The sequence below is a fragment of the Ctenopharyngodon idella genome, chromosome 16, assembly GCF_019924925.1.
Source record: "Ctenopharyngodon idella isolate HZGC_01 chromosome 16, HZGC01, whole genome shotgun sequence".
NCBI classification, from domain to species: domain Eukaryota; kingdom Metazoa; phylum Chordata; class Actinopteri; order Cypriniformes; family Xenocyprididae; genus Ctenopharyngodon; species Ctenopharyngodon idella.
In genome coordinates, this window is record NC_067235.1 from 23,896,461 (window position 1) to 23,913,246 (window position 16,786).

The following is a 16,786-nucleotide window of genomic DNA, read 5'->3' on the forward strand; positions in this document are numbered from 1 at the left end:
TTTAAAGGTGATTTTCTCAATAATTTGAATTTTTTTTGCACCCTCAGATTCCAGATATTCAAATAGTTGTATCTCGGCCAAATATTGTCCTATCCTAACAAACCATACATCAATGTATGATCTTGGAGATTTATTCAGCTTTCAGATGATGTATCAATCTCAATTTAAAAAAAAAAAAGACCCTTATGACTGATTTTGTGGTCCAGGGTCACATAGGTTTGATAAGTTTCATATTTAAAAGATTTTTCCAGTGGAAACACCAGCGCTATTGTAGAATGACCCAATAACTGATGTTTTGGTCCAAGGATGGCAGAAAGACAACAATGAAAACAAAGGGGACACAATTTATCTTCCAAACTGTGTCAAAACCTCCCTGTAATGCTTTAACAAAATTCAGATTTGTCATTCTGCAACCATCCACAGGGCCATTACACAAGCTCTGAGGAAAATAACACAGACACGAGTACGCCTCACAAATTAAGATTTGACATGTTGAATAAAGAAAGCAAAAGAAAGAGAGAGTGAGAGAGATATTTTCTCTCATTTTGTTGTTCAAGTTCAATACACACATTATTCTCATTTACTACCAGGCTACAGCCTGACCTGAACCCTAACCATTAATCTCTCTTAATGTGTGTGTTTAGCTGTGTACATGTGTCTCTATTAACTTGCATTTGTTTTGTGGACACATGACACAACATGTGGTACTTTTTCTCCTCACAATTTGTTGTCTTTCCTCAAAAAAAAAAAAAAAGAGATGAAAGGCAAAGGTTAAGATGGACTGATCGTGGGAAAAGAGGAGAGGAGAGAAAGCGAGTGGCAGGTCATAACTTCTAATGCATTAGTATTTGTCCACAGCATGAAGTAGCCTATATGAGAGACAGAAGGAGAGAGAGAGGCCATGTGTCTGACATTAGATTTTTGTCCCATCTCTAGTCATCAATCTCTCCATTACAATCAAAAACAATAACACATGTGAGATGTGATGTGGAACCCCTTATTATTAGTATTTATTAAGGACTGTAACAATTCAGTCTGTGGGGGGTCTAATGATTGAGCTCATATGTTTTCATGTCTTAACATACGACTGCAATTACACAACAATCAACATCTAGCATTGTGATCCAAATTCAGACACAAACAATCACATATACATCCGGCCACAAAATATTTAGCTGTGCTTCATTTAGTGAGGGCCAAACATCCATTCCACACATTTTTGCAATGTCCTCTCTTGCTCTCTCTACAAGCAATACCTAAGATTTCCCACACCTTTTGGATTTGACACATCATTTCTATTACTTATTCAGTCATTCATGACTATGGAATAAAAACTACTAACTGTAACAATAATTGATAAAATTATTTTATAGATATTGCACTAAGAGAGACTGTTTATTAAACATATTTCCATTATAAAAATTTCAAGACTTTATTGATTTAAAATTTTTAAAAACGCAGAAATTAAATAAACATGTATTTTATGCAATATTTGCTCAAAATTTGGTCCCACTTTATATTAAGTGGCCTTAAATACTATGTACTTACATTTAAATTAATCATTTGATACAATGCACTTATTGTGCACATACATGTTTTTACATTGTACTTATATTTTAAAAACACCTGCATGTAATTACATCTGTAATTAATTTCTGTAATTACATTTATAATTACACTGTTGACCCATCCCTTACACCTTACCCCTACAATTAAACCTACCCATACCACCAAAGCTTTCCCTAACCTTACCCGTATCCCCCTCAATAGCAGCAAAATTGTTTTGCAATTCAATATGAACCCAATAAGTACATTATTATACTTATTTTTTGATGCAAGTACATAGTAGTTAAGGCCACCTAATATAAATTGGGACCCAAAATTCAAATTCAATGCATTAATTAAGCTGTTAGTAGATACTGAATCAACTCAACTTGTTAATCAGCCAGATGAGTGGATGCTGACGGTCTCAAAATAGCCAAATACTTGCTGTTTGGCTATTTGCTATCCCCAACACAAACATTGCTAAACAAATGCAGGTGTACAGATCTTGATCTGTACACCTGCATTTGTTTAGCAATGTTTATGCTCTTCAAATGTACTTCATTGTTAATTGAGCAGAATGTATAATGCTGGCTAAAAGTGAGGAAGTGCAGGTGTTCATTAACCTGCAGTCACTGGAGGTTAAAAGCGATGATTACAGCTCTAACTGTGAGCCAACACTAAAGCCACTGACCAGAGAGAGCAGCTCATTGACCTCGATCTGTCTTCTATTATCACAACCGCTGTATTACCGCCATCACTGACCCATCTGTGATGAGTGAACTATGACAGAGCACTTCACTGAGGAGAGAACGCTGAGCTCTGATTGGCTGAACAGGCTCAGGAATGGTAGCGCTAACACACTGAGATAATCCCTGATTATTTTGCTAACGGGGCTCATGGGAGGTGACGTGTCATCATCTGAGTGTCTGTTATTCTGCTCTGAAGGTGGAGGAAGGGTCAGCCTGGTCAGTTTGTTGGATGGAGCTGAGATTCTTGGGCTCCTGTGAGACTGTGAGTCTGGGATATGAGAGACTTGTGTCTGCCAATCTCACTTAGAGAGACTCTGTAAAAGGATGGAATGATCGAAAAGAAAGTAATGAGGAGAAGTGTGTTACCTTGCCAGTAGAAACTCCCTGGTCCTCCCACAACCAGAGTCCCTTCCTGAAAGACAGAGAAAAAATTAGTGAGAAACTAGGAGAAAAGGTAGAAATGAGGACACAGACCTCAAAAATGTGTTTGTTTATTTCTGTGTGTTTGCTTGCACTTTTTGAGCAGGAAAGACTTTTTAGGTGGGTGCTAAAAATGTTACACACAAGAGTGAGTCATAGAGATTAAAGAAATAAGGCGTGAACATAAAGGAATCAGCCCTCTTCCTGATTAGATGAAGGGTCAAAGTGATATAAAGTGGGGTCCAAAAGTAATTTTTTCATTTAAAAATGGAAGAAAAGTGAATGTTTTAAGATTTTGAACAAAAAAATAAGGACAAGATGTCACATAGGAAGTAATCATAAAGATGAAATACACAGACATGGTTACGGAGGGAGATTTGTTACCTTAGTGAAATCAACACTGAAGCCCGCCTGGCAGAAGCCCTGGCCCTCGGGGTCCGGGTTATCTACAAAGATCAGAGGAACCTCAGTAATACAAGTCATTAAGATATGCCTGAGTACATAAAGTTTCAACACTTTGAAGACAAATCTGTAAAATACTTCTGTAAATGGATGATGTGATTCAATGAAAGCTCACAAGTTCACACTTCATATTATTCTTGAATGAGATTAATGTAAATATGAGGTCTAAATTTGGATGTATTGATCATTAAACTCACTACTTTACAGAAGCCCAAACCTTTGGGAGGATTAAATGCACCACATTTCTATTATTATTTTTTAGCAACACAGCTACAGTATATTAAATATTGGTCTAGTGATCTAGTTTTAGCATGGAAAGATATAGAACAACATGTTTATCATCAACAAAAAGCCGTTCACCTTTCCGAAAATGAAAGAGAAAGGAATATCAAATCTAGGAGATATTTTTGAAAATCATTCATTTATGACTTTTGATAAGTTACAAAAGAAATATAATATTCCGGGAAAAAAACATGCTACCAATATATACAATTAAAGGAGGCTATAAAAAGTACACTTAATATCAATACCTTTGTGAATTTTAATCATGAACTCTTTGAAAAATTAATATCCTTACCTTTTAAAAAATCACTATCACAAATATATAATATTCTTGTCTCCAAAGATACTATAAACTCCAACTACCAACAATTAAATGGAATAATCTTCATTCTGAATATACTGACTTAGAACTTTGCAAAGATATTTTTGTTATATCTAGCAATTCTAGAGAGATACAAGTTGATACAATTTAAAATACTATATTGTGTGTATTTCACCAAAAGTAAATTGTTCCAGATGGGCCATGTCAATACTAATATACAGTATGTACATACTGTCAAAATAGTTTAGATGATTATATTCACTCCTTCTGGAACTTTACATACATAAATAAATTCTGGTCAGAAGTCATATGTAAACTTGAAACGATTCAAGTGGGTGGGGGGTGTCGGTGGCCGGGCTGATCTCACCCCCCATTTGCTACCATAGTAGGAAAAATAAATGCTATGGTTGTTGGTGGGGGACGGGGTCTGTTTGGTTGCTGGCATTCTTCTGGGTGTCTTACTTTGTGAAAAAATCATTTTCAATATATTCAGTAATTAAGCATAATATAATTCATATTCATGAGCTAAGCCCACTGGCATTTCATTCACACATCTCAGCAAATCTTTCAAATTGTCCCAATTTCATTATAAAATGAAGTTGAATCTATGGCCTATGATTAATATCAATCCCAACCATAACCAACCTCTATCTAGAATCAGAGGAAGACAACTAATTGATAAGAATGATTTTTAAACCCCAAGTCCAGGCCAAAATCTAACCCTAAAATCTAATTGGAGGATAGGAATCTTGCTCCAGGACAAAAAAAAAGAAAAAGAAAAAAAGGATGTTGATCTAGGAACTGAAAATATTATGTAGTACAGTAAGTTATGTCCTGTGTTGATATAATAGTTGTACAGTAGGTGGGGTGAGTTAATGAGGCATAACAAATTCCAAATCCTAGCGACTGCAACACAGCATGTTCTCTGGAATACAATAAACTCTCTCTCTCATTCCATCCCTGTTTCTCTTCTTTCACTCCTCTGCCAGACTTCACCTAGTATTTCATTCCTCACACTTACTCAACACTACTGTCTTTGCAAATGTGTGTGTATACGCATGCATGTGTGGCTAGTCCCCTGCGAACACAAGCTGGATAATATCAACGCAGAGCGTCCCTGCCCTGCGCCTTGGCAAGGACTCCTAACTGACCTGCCAGGGAGATGGCTGGCACTTCAAACTGTTTGACAAAGAGTTGGAAAGTAATTCACAGTCATTATGGCCTCATATATCATAAAATAATTTTCCCTCTGAACAGATGAGGCACAGTTATCATTATTAATATACCACTTCACTCTACACTAACTGTTAATACAGACTGTCTCAGTGTGTGTCTGTAAATTTAAGAAAATGTGTGTATCTGATTTGACGGCAAGAAATCAGAGTAAATTTATCAACTACCCTTAACTGTGAATGAGACTTCAAAGTACAGGAAATAAGCAAGAAATTACATCAAAACAAACATGTGAGTTTCCCCTTTGATCTCTGTTTACAGCAGGGCATATGATTGCCATGCCAACTGGCACAAATGGGCAGTCCGTTCTATTCTGTTCTGTTATTCTGTGTGAAAAGCAGGGCTGGCACAACTACTAATTTTAACTAGTCGGCTATTTTCATTGCAACGAACAGTCATGTCCCACTGGCTTATAGTTTCTGTCAGCATTTGGGCAGCACTTGATTCATGTCAGGGCAGTATGCAAGAATTTTTGCTTGTATGTGAACATGCTAAATGAACACAGACCATCTCAGATGTCCACAGCACCAGCACGGTACACTTATAACATACTTTGTGAACATAAGGTACTCTGGGATCATGCTATTTTAAGTCCTGAATAATTCCAAGTACAATTTAACATTACAGTTTATAGTTTTTTAATATTTATGAAAGCTCAACAAGGCTGCATTTATTTGACCAAATATAAAAAAAACAGTAAAAACAGTAATATACTGTGAAACATTACCACAATTTAAAATGACTGTTCTCTATTTTAATATATTTTAAAATGTAATTTACTTATGTGATGGCAAAGCTAAATTTTCAGCATCATTACTCCAGTCTTCAGTGTCACATGATACTTCAGAAATCATTGTAATATGCTGATTTGCTGCTCAAAAAGTATTATTATTATCAATGTTGAAAATATTTGTTATGCTTAATATTTTTGTGATACATTTTTTCAGAATTCTTTGAAGAATAGAAAATTCAAAAGAACAGCATTTATTTAAAATTGATTTTTTTTATAACAATGTAATAGACTTTACTGTCACTTTTGCTGAATCAATGTATTGATTTCTTTCTCATCCCAAACTTTTAAACACGCACACAACATTGGAACACAAATGTGAACAGAAAATTTAATAATTAGGAGACCCAGACCCAACAAGTCAACTACCATAGTAACAGAACTATTGGACTTTGTGGTGCTTCCCTACCCCAAAGCATGATGGGAACTGATCTAAAGCTTAAAAAAAACATGCTTTCAAATTTGCAATTAGTTAAAGTTACCTGCATGCTCACTGGTTCTGTGTCACTGTTTGTTTCTCTCTCTCTCTGTGTGTGTGTGTGTGTGTGTGTGTGTGTGAGAAATCTACTCACTGGTTCTACAAGGTGAATACTCAGCATAGGCACTGAAGTTCTGCACAGCCACATAACAGGTTCCCACTGGATCCATCTCACTGCTGACCTTCACTGTCCTCCAGTGATAGAGGGGAGCACAGGCCTACAGAAACACACAAGCACCATGTTACTGTAAATTACAGCACTGATAGATGTAGAACATAAACATAAAGATGAACATAAAGAAGCTCCTTAAGACTGAGCTGGGGATGGAGATGAAAAAAAATCTCCGACTTGTGTAATTTTCTGAAAAGAGCTAAATGTTTCAGTATTTGATCGTTTGGAGAACAATAGTCACATTTGGGCACCGTGCCTTCCCTCATGTAAAAACTCTGGCCTGTTTCTTTCAAACATCAGCAGTTCTTCACCTCGCATGGTCAACCTCAAATCAACATTTTCCAAAATCTCCTCAGTAACGGGACAGAGCCACATTGCCTATCAAAACATTTCCCCAAAACAACTCTCCCATGCATTCATGAATGAAACTCTGATTCTGGCTCCCATGCATTCATGAATGAAACACTAATGCAGTGCTATTAAATAACATTAAACCCACTGATGGGCAGCTATATTCCAACCACATCCATGAATGTACGGAAGCATGCGTCCAGCATGAGGATGACTGCAAATGGTCTTTAAACGGATTATGTTCCTGAGCATCACTTACCACTACTTTGCCTTTGTGGGTCCTGACTGTGGCTCCAAACCACTGATGGGATTTAAATTCTAGAGGCTCCCGTGTCCCATTCACTTTAATCATCCTGTTATCTAGGCAAAAGAGAGAGGAAGAATGAAAGTCAACGAAAAACAGAGAGAGGGACTTCATTATATAATAAACAGAAAACATCAGGCAGCTGAGTAAGACATTGCGAGCACTTGAGCCAATATACTCACTTTCAAAAAATATGAGCCATGAAACAGCAAATTAGCCTGGTTTTAAATGAGTGTTTTTGTTTATGTGAAGGCACATCTACAGGGGGTCGTTTTACTCTCAGAGTGTCTACACACATGTACATGATTCTGTGGATCTGTATCTACAGGAGTTCTGTGCGATCCAGAAAAGATCCCACTACAGCTGGGCCTGTTTAGAGCTCCATAAGGTACAGTCTACACCTCATAAAAACACATCAACTTTAATACTTCTCTGCTTTCTTCTCACCATCTCTCAGGCCTTTACTATGGGCCTTTTTCTTCACGCTAAATGTAAATCTTATACTTTAGTTTGATTAACAAGGTTTTGAAGTAATTTGGATCCTATAATTGACAAATTTCTAAAGGTGTAGTCACATTTAGAGTTATTCAGTGATCGTGTTGATTCAATAGGAATCTACACGATTAGGAATTTGGTCAAGTGAATTAACTGGCTTGACCAACAGAAAGTTGCTTGGTTTGAAAGTGACTCCTGTATGAGCTGTGCTGCAATGAACCCTTTTTGCCTTTCTGTGAAATTTTGCTAATCAGACCACTCTTAAAGTATTAGGTTTGGGACGTAGCTTGTTCCTCTATGAATGTGTATGATACCTTAAACCATGCAGCCAGGTCTGCTACTCCTTTTCTAAAGAATTTGATTTACGATATTCACCTGGCAATACAGTTCTGTATACTTATTTTGAAAGAGGGACCTGAGCCATATCTGAGACTTGGGTGTACACTTTTTTTTGACTTAGGACAGCCAAACTGCACAGAAACACCTTAGCAACCAGCAAAAATACCACAGAAACTTCATATCAACGGTCTAGCCAGAACACATTATTACCTGCACAGCATGCCATAGCAACAATAAATGACATCGTAGTAACCACATAGCACACATACCCTGGGAACACCCAACCCATAGCAAACCACCCAGAACAGCAACCACAAATCAACATTTTAACCGACTTTTGCACAGGAAAGCACCACTAAAACTTAGTATGCAAACTGTCCTCATGCCAAAACACTTTTTTCATCTTATTATGTGAAGGTTTAGCTACAATTTGTGTATGTTGATATTATGTTTTACAAGCCTATAAGTGCAATATGCTCATGCTGCATTAGGAAGTCAGTGTTGCTGATGGAGATCAGCAGACTGGATGAACAAAATAACAGTAAACAGATAAACATGCACCAATTCTTAATACAAACATGCTCATGCATTTCCAATTCATAAACAATGATACTTTTCAAAACCAAAAGTATGAAACAGGCCGGGGGTGTAAACAGAGATCTGCTGTAAACAGAGATCTTTTGCATTAATATATATTTGATGTAAATGATTCCTCCTGTTATGAATGAAAGCTCCAATACAATTTTACCTAAAATCTGTAAAATGTTCTTGCTGTAAGACCTCTAGAACACCTGGACATATAACTATGAAGTTGTGTGTGTGAGAATTGTGTGAAAACTTGCAAGACAAGGTCCACTGGTACATGACCCTGTCTGGTGTATCTAATGAATTAACTCTTCTCAGTCAGGACTGCATTAGTCACACACACACAGACTGTCATCAGAAATGTCAGTCGCACAAACACGTGCCATGCCCCCCATGGAGCGCTCTAAGGGCCACAGTGGGAAGAGCGCACAGGATCAAAGGTCAAGTGTGTTAAAAACAACGTGACTAATGAATCTGGAAACGTGTGTGTTCTGAGTAGACGCTCTTGAAGGAGTAGATGCTGGAAATGCATGACGTGTTTTCTCAGACACTAACAAAGAACAGACAGCGCTTTTGCTCTCCCTTGAGTCGACAGGGTCTGATTTCTTTCCTTATTTCCCTTGTGTTCACAGCTCTTTAACCCTCTATCTCTTTCTGCCTCTCTCACCTCATCACCATCAGGCTCCTTCTAAATCCAAAAATCTTAAACCAGAGCACCACTGCTTTCATCTCCAACAGACAATCCATTTCAAAGACAATTCCTCACTGATGCTTATCACACACGCGCGCGCACACACACACACACGCTGGGTTTTAAAGTTTTATGGGGACATTCCATAGACAATGATGATTTTTATATGGTACAAACTGTATATTCTATCCCGTAACCCTACTCCTAAACCTACCCATCACAGAAAACTTTCTGCATTTTTACATTTTCAAAAAACACCATTCTGTATGATTTATAAACCGTTTTCCATATGATGACCAAAAAATGTTCTCAAAAGGACAAGTTTTTCGGATTATGCTATCTTTGTGGGGACATTTTGTTCCATAACATATTACCAGTACCTGATCTGCAAACAGTGCTTCCCAGTGGCATTCCCTACAAACGTCAAATTACAAAACAAAAAGTTGACAAAATAGCAATCAAATAGTAATAATCAAATAATAATAATAATATCTAAAAAGCAATTTCAGCATCAGTTATTCCAAAGCTATGTAAATCAATTCAAACATCAATTTCATTTTTGAAATTGTAGACCCGGAGGTAGTCTGATTAAATGTGAATGCTAAACATATAGAAGACAGTCGATTCTGTTTTCTCATGGTTCACCCTCTCAGTTATTGATACACTATAATAAACTCTTTGCATTGCATGTTTTGATTCACTAAAAAGAACCGGCTCATTTGATTCATTTGTTTGTGAATCGCACTACATTGCTCGCCCTGCATGTTCTTTAGTTACTATTGAACCGACTCATATGAATCACTCGTTTGAGAATCGGACCGCACTGGTCGCGTGGTTCTTTAACTTTATTTAGGAGGGCAAAGCCAATTCTAATAAGAGCCCATATTAGAACCAGGAACAGCACATAAATACTGCGACCAAAGCTCCCTCTAGAGAATGCTTTGAATAACACCACGAGACTGTGAAGAAACATCAGCGCTCACATTCCGCTTCATTCAAGTCTGTCTCAAGTCCATGCCGTGTTTCTGAGTCCAAAACCGACGACTGCATTTACCGGCAAGCCATGGCTCCTAAAAATAGTCCAATAATATCATAAACACCCCTGTAATCTCCATCACAGATGACAGAAACTATCTAAACGTGACAGCAATCTTCCCCTTTCTGGCACTTCAAGTTTGACTCAGTTGCACAATATACAGACATCATCTACACCTTTTCCCTCACTAAATGAATTAGACGACATAAACAGTACAAAATTATTGGGAAATAGTGAACGAAGAAATTCAAACGTATAGATAAAATGTTCTGGTGACCTAAAGAATTGACGCGCCTAATGGACGTCGAAATTACAGCAGATTACGCACTGAGGTAAAGTTACGCGCCTTTCTCTGGTAATTACTCCGCTCCTGAAATTTTAAACCAAACCATATGCGGTGAAATTAACTCTTTCTTGGATGTGGTTTTTGATCTTTTTATTGGAGTAACAGGAATTTATGAAGCCTATACTCTAAAGATGTTGCATGATATAGAAAAGCTGTGTTAATAAATACGATAAAGAAATATAGTGTGTTTCTGAATTATTTTCACATTATTTTAAATGTACGAGTTTATAATGAATGTATAAAAAGGTACGCTATTTAAGACGACATTGTTATAACTCAAAGGGGTAAATTGTTTCAATGGAAACTGCTCTGATCATTTTGCATTAGTTGAAGCAGGGTTATAAATCATGAGGGTACCTACTTGCTTTATCAAAGGGGATCTGGCGGCAGGAGTCTGGGTCTGATGCCGGCCAGGGACAGTAGTACACCGCTCCTCCCTCCACAATCCCTGGCTGAGAGGTGTTCGCTTTAGGAGCCCCAACCAGCACCGACATGCTGGAGAGAGAAAGACATAAATCTACACACAACCGCATCCTACTGAATCAAAAGTGACAATATGAACCTTAGAAAATGAATTCAAATGTGAGTTAGCCTATTTTAGTTCAGTATTCCAATTAAATGTACTTCAATAACAACTTCAGACGTCTGAGTTCATTGGTCCATTTTGGTGGTGCTGAAAGTGTTTTTTTTTTTGTTTTTTTTTTACACAATAAGAAAGCTGCGACAAATGCCTCGAACATTGTAAGCATAACCAGTGAGATAGTGGTTATTACGATATATAGCCTATGACAAGATGCTTCTCTTTGGGAGCTTGTTAATTTTATAAACAAAAACAACAAAAAAGTTTTTTTTTTTTTTTTTTTCCTTTTTCTTTTATCCCACTTACGCGTTTCTGTCCTGTGTTGGGTGGTAAAAGTCCAGTGAGTATCCAAAATAACTTCCTTCTGGTCCATTGTAAACCGTTGGCTTTTCTAAATCCAGGTTAAAACCAGCAGCTTCGCAAAAAATTGAAAAAGTGAGCAAAAACCCACGAGAAAATACGCGGAATAACCAAGGATGCATGGCTTCAGCCCAGTTTCTCCAAATGTAATCCAAATGTTTTGATTTGAAGATGTGAAGACAGATTGTAAGGTATGTCCGTGCTCAGCTGTCATAAGTTTGAGTGTGCGCGCTCCATGCGTCTGCTGCTGCCTTCAAGCAAGCTGCGCGCCTTTCTCTGCGCGAGCTCTCTGCGTACTAAACATTATAATGAGCTGCGCACGAGACCGGACTCCTGCACCACATCACACAGCATCCGGCCAACTCCTTTTATGGAAACACACACATCAAATGAATATACACACAAATTAGACAAATAAAAAAAAAAAGAATTGAAAATACTTATTTTGATGTAGCATGAAATATTTAATTAAAATTCTCTCTCTCTCTATACACACACACACACACACACACACACACACACACACACACACACACACACACACACACACACACACACACACACACACATTCTGTCTTTATATTTATTTAATAATCCTTGGCTTCAAAATAAGTCAATTTGTATAGGTAGCCTAATTTTTTGTTAAATATATATTTTTTTAATTTTATATGAAAAAATGGCAGTCAGATATTATTTATAAAAAATGACTTTTATTTTTAATTAGATAATAGTTTATATCAAAGTAAAAAAAAAAAAAAAAAAAAAAAAAAAAAATTATATTGCCATATTAGCCACTCGATAAAGTTGATTCAATTTGTGTCAAACTTACAGCGGATGCTTTTAATTACGCAATTTTAACACCGGTTGTGAATAATGAACGGTAATTATCCTCGTCAGACGTCCAAAGTTAAACTTTTGTACGAAGCGCGCGCGCGCGATAAGTATAACCTTTGGAAAATAAACGGTGCGGGTGTTTTTAAGAGAACCTACAATCGTACATCCTTCTTGACCTGTTTCCTTGCAGCAAATCTAAATTTAGGCACTCTGTTCACATCTGAGAGCAAGACGCAGACTGCTTCTGCTCTCCATCTGCATGTCAGAGTTTTAATCTTGTCTAAATGAAGTCATTCCCTTCACCGCCTATCCTGTGATCACCAAACAGTCTGTGCTCCAAGTTCACATTGTAAACAATCTCACACTTTCTAGAAAACCACTCAAAAACATTTGAAATTGCTATAGGGTGTATACCATGTGGATATTATTATTGTCTTGCATGTTAATTATGATAATATAATAAAATGGTGACCTTATGTTTTACACAAAAGCTTTTGTACACAGAGAATACAAGCCAAAAGAACATACCATTTATAAGGAGAATCAGTACACCATTTGGGACAGAGCCATAGTGAAGGACTGCATGCTTTCTTGTGGTGCCATCAGCCAATCAGCATCAGCATGTGATAAATGACCAATTATGTACGTCCACTTTCGGAAGTCAGGCACTGAATCACGAGTCCTATCAGAAGCTGTGTGCCTGAAAAGAATTCACATTTCAGTTCAGTTCACATTTATTTGTAGGCTATAGCACCAAGATAAAAAACCAAAGATAAAAAAACTCTCAAAAATATAGATCAAGACTGCTTCCCTGGTCACTATAAAGCACTCCACAGTAGAACTAGCAAAACATTTCCTTACATAGCTTACTGATGTTGAGATAACGTATGTTTTTGGCCCTCTCTCAAAGAAAACCAGGTGAACTACATAAAAAGCTCCATAGCAGCGCACATGCATCAGCCATGACTGAAGTGTTGCTCTGCTGTCCATGTTTGGGTCCTGGTGAAGATTATTGGCGACAATCTTAGATATAGTGTTGTCTGTGCAACCCAGAACTAAAAGCATGATGATTCGATTCTGCACACACAATAATGGATTCAGTATTGGATCTTTCAGATTGTTGTCATCACTCTGTCTGGTCTAATAAAACACATTCACAGTAGTGAGTCGATACCCGCTTCTCTTCTCAGAAGTGACATGTTTAGCTCAGCTGCCTCTGAAGTCTTTTTGTAAACAATGAGAAGGGTGCATATCTAACATACATATTTCATGAAAAATAATAGATCAGGCATGGTCCATGTATTGTTCTCTCATTCCAGGAGGAATGAGAGAGCTGGAGAACATTCTCTGAATTCCCCTCTAAGGCTCTGAAAGGCAAAGAGCCAGACAGACTCTTTATCACACGGTCCAGAAACAACTGGATTTTAAAACAAGGCTCACAAGCTTAAACATGCAAAAAAGAATATATGTATCTGCAAAAATTGATGCATCGTCCAATGACCTGTTGACCCGCATCGTTGATTTTGCTCTTGGTTGAACAGCATGGATGTTCATTAAACACAAGCATGATTTGGCAGAGATTGTATATACTGAATGTGGACTCACAGCAACTACATAGGCCCTGGTTTCACAGACAGGGCTTAGCCTAAGCCAGGATTAGGCCTTAGTTCAATTAGGGCATTTAAGTAGCTTTTATAAAAAACATTACAGGTGTGCATCTTGAGACAAAACAATGACATATTTTAAGATGTACAAGTTACTTTCAGTTAAAACAGCTCAAACAAGCATTTTAGTCTAAGACTAGCTTAAGCCTGTGAAACCGGGGGTTAATGTCTTGCAAAAATATTAAGACGTTTAACCAGTGCTTTACTAGAACTTCACAGATTATAAATACTACACAGTCATTTTCTTCTCTGTGGTATTTTTATTACAATTACTGAAACTTGAAATTATTTTAATGTGATATGATAAAAAAATAAAGAAAGAATAAATTAGAATTCCATCCAATTTTACAACTTTGTTGCCATGATAACATCTAAATGACTAAAAATGACTGGAGCAATTTTACAGGTCAAATAAAACCCAAGCTTTAACAAGAATTTATGCAAATTCTTTAAAAAACAAAATACAAATTCCTGCTTGTAAATTCTCAAAAATGGACTCATTCATTTCCATTTTATATGTGCCTCATAACCTTGATTTTACATTTTTTAATAATAAATATTATGGATAAAATGAGGTACAAGTCAAAATAATTGCTTGTAATAATTAACATTGGCTGTCTATTGAACTTAACTTGTACTGAAACCAGAATATTCCTTTAATTTGGCTTGTGGGATTATTTTCTTACTGTAAAAATAACTTCTTTTTTTTTTTCCTGAACTTGTTAGCAGACTGAAGTGTCTACAGAGTTTGATTTGCACCACATATATCGCTTTGATATTTGATTAAAAGCTTAATCTTAGTCTCATCTGATTACAAACTCCTTTCATTCTGGGTTACTATTACACATTATTGGCAAACTCCAGATGTGCTTTATATGAGTTAACAGCTTCTTTTGCTCTGTCCTCTTGTACAAGCCAGTGTTCTGTAAAGCTCTTTATATGATGGAAATCTTGGTCTCAACTACTTAACTGTGCCCTTTTTTTGCATTGAGTTTTTAGTGACAAACCTTTATAACCTGCTATATCACATTCACTACAACCACTTTCGCTTATTATTAAAGGGTTAGTTCACCCAAAATGAAAATAATGTCATTTATTACTCACCCTCATGCCGTTCTACACACGTAAGACCTTCATTCATCTTCGGAACGCGAATTAAGATATTTTTGTTGAAATCCGATGGCTCAGTGAGGCCTGCATAGCCAGCAATGACATTTACTCTCTCAAGATCCATTAATGTACTAAAAACATATTTAAATTAGTTCATGTGAGTACAGTGGTTCAATATTAATGTTATAAAGCAACGAGAATATTTTTGGTGCGCCAAAAAAACAAAATAACGACTTAAATAGTGATGGCCGATTTCAAAACACTGCTTCAGGAAGCTTCGGAGCGTTATGAATCAGCGTGTCGAATCATGATTCGGATCGCATGTCAAACCGCCAAACTGCTGAAATCACGTGACTTTGGCGCTCCGAATCGCTGATTCGACACGTTGATTCGACACGCTGATTCATAACGCTCCGAAGCTTCAGGAAGGAGTGTTTTGAAATCGGCCATCACTATATAAGTCGTTATTTTGTTTTTCTGGCGCACCAAAAATATTCTCGTCGCTTTATAATAATAATATTGAACCACTATACTCACATGAACTGATTTAAATATGTTTTTAGTACATTAATGGATCTTGAGAGAGGAAATGTCATTTCTGGCTATGCAGGCCTCACGAGCCATCGGATTTCAACAAAAATATCTTAATTTGCGTTCCGAAGATCAACGAAGTTCTTACGGGTGTGGAACGTCATGAGGGTGAGTAATAAATGACATTATTTTCATTTTTGGGTGAACTAACTCTTTAAAACCGAATAACCATTAGTAAAAGGGACAATCACGTTTCAATAATAAAAAAAAAGGATCAGAGAACTTAAAAAAATGCTTAAGGGTCCAAATACTTTCTGTTTCACAGATGTCACTTTCTATTTCTATTTTAGTGATGTTTGAAATAAACCATCCCAGAATACTTTCTCCTCCACATTTTCTCTTCATTTATAAAGATTTTTTGAACTTTTGTTCTGCCAAGAACTGATAAACTCTGGCTGTGATATATAAAATCCTCTATGTTTTCATATTCCAGACAGTCATCAATATTAGCATCATCTAACCAAGAATAGAAGCACCTGTCAAACACCAGTTTATGTTGATAATAAGTCATTATAATATATACACTTGTCTTGGATTGGCTGGAGTGATATTTTATCATGGTGAGCCTTAACAGGATCCCTTACAGTGTGCACTTCATAATGTTTACAGAGCGATAACTACAGTGTCTTCAACGTTTACATCATTTTAGCTAAGATTGTTTATGATGACGCAACAAAGGTCTGATAGCTCCCAGCTGACCCAGACCCACTGATATTCTTTAAAGCATGAAAGACTTTAATAGACACGTTCTGGCAAATAAAAGCTTTGTATCCTGTATTCTGCATCTTGTTTTGAATTTATTTTCTCTGCCATTGAATATTGCTTGTTTGATGTGGTGCCAAGTCGTTTCGCTGAGAGTTTAATGAAAAATTTGGTTCCACTAAATGTCGCTTTTATTTCTTTCTGTAATAATGTGGAATTTAGGCAAGTCACTTGGCCCATGAAAGATGTGTTCCATATGTCACATGCACCCTTAGTGGGAACGTTTTTAATTATCTGTTGGTCTGACCTTTACAGAGGAAACCAGAGCAGCTTGATCTGTGACCC

The 16,786-nt window shown here is 36.8% G+C and overlaps 1 protein-coding gene across 1 annotated transcript in view; it reads right to left on the minus strand.

The window, feature by feature from the left end:
- The window catches only part of itga8 (integrin, alpha 8), a 73,347-nt gene extending 61,508 nt beyond the window's left edge, over positions 1-11,839 (minus strand). Inside the window, exons 1-6 of the mRNA XM_051866122.1 lie at positions 11,487-11,839; positions 10,962-11,095; positions 7,064-7,164; positions 6,376-6,499; positions 3,099-3,160; positions 2,661-2,706 (exon numbers count right to left, since the gene is read on the minus strand). Coding sequence (XP_051722082.1) covers positions 2,661-2,706; positions 3,099-3,160; positions 6,376-6,499; positions 7,064-7,164; positions 10,962-11,095; positions 11,487-11,662 — 643 coding nt within the window. The 5' untranslated portion in view covers positions 11,663-11,839. The remainder of the gene's footprint in view (positions 1-2,660; positions 2,707-3,098; positions 3,161-6,375; positions 6,500-7,063; positions 7,165-10,961; positions 11,096-11,486) is intronic.
- Between the last annotated feature and the right edge of the window lie 4,947 nt (positions 11,840-16,786).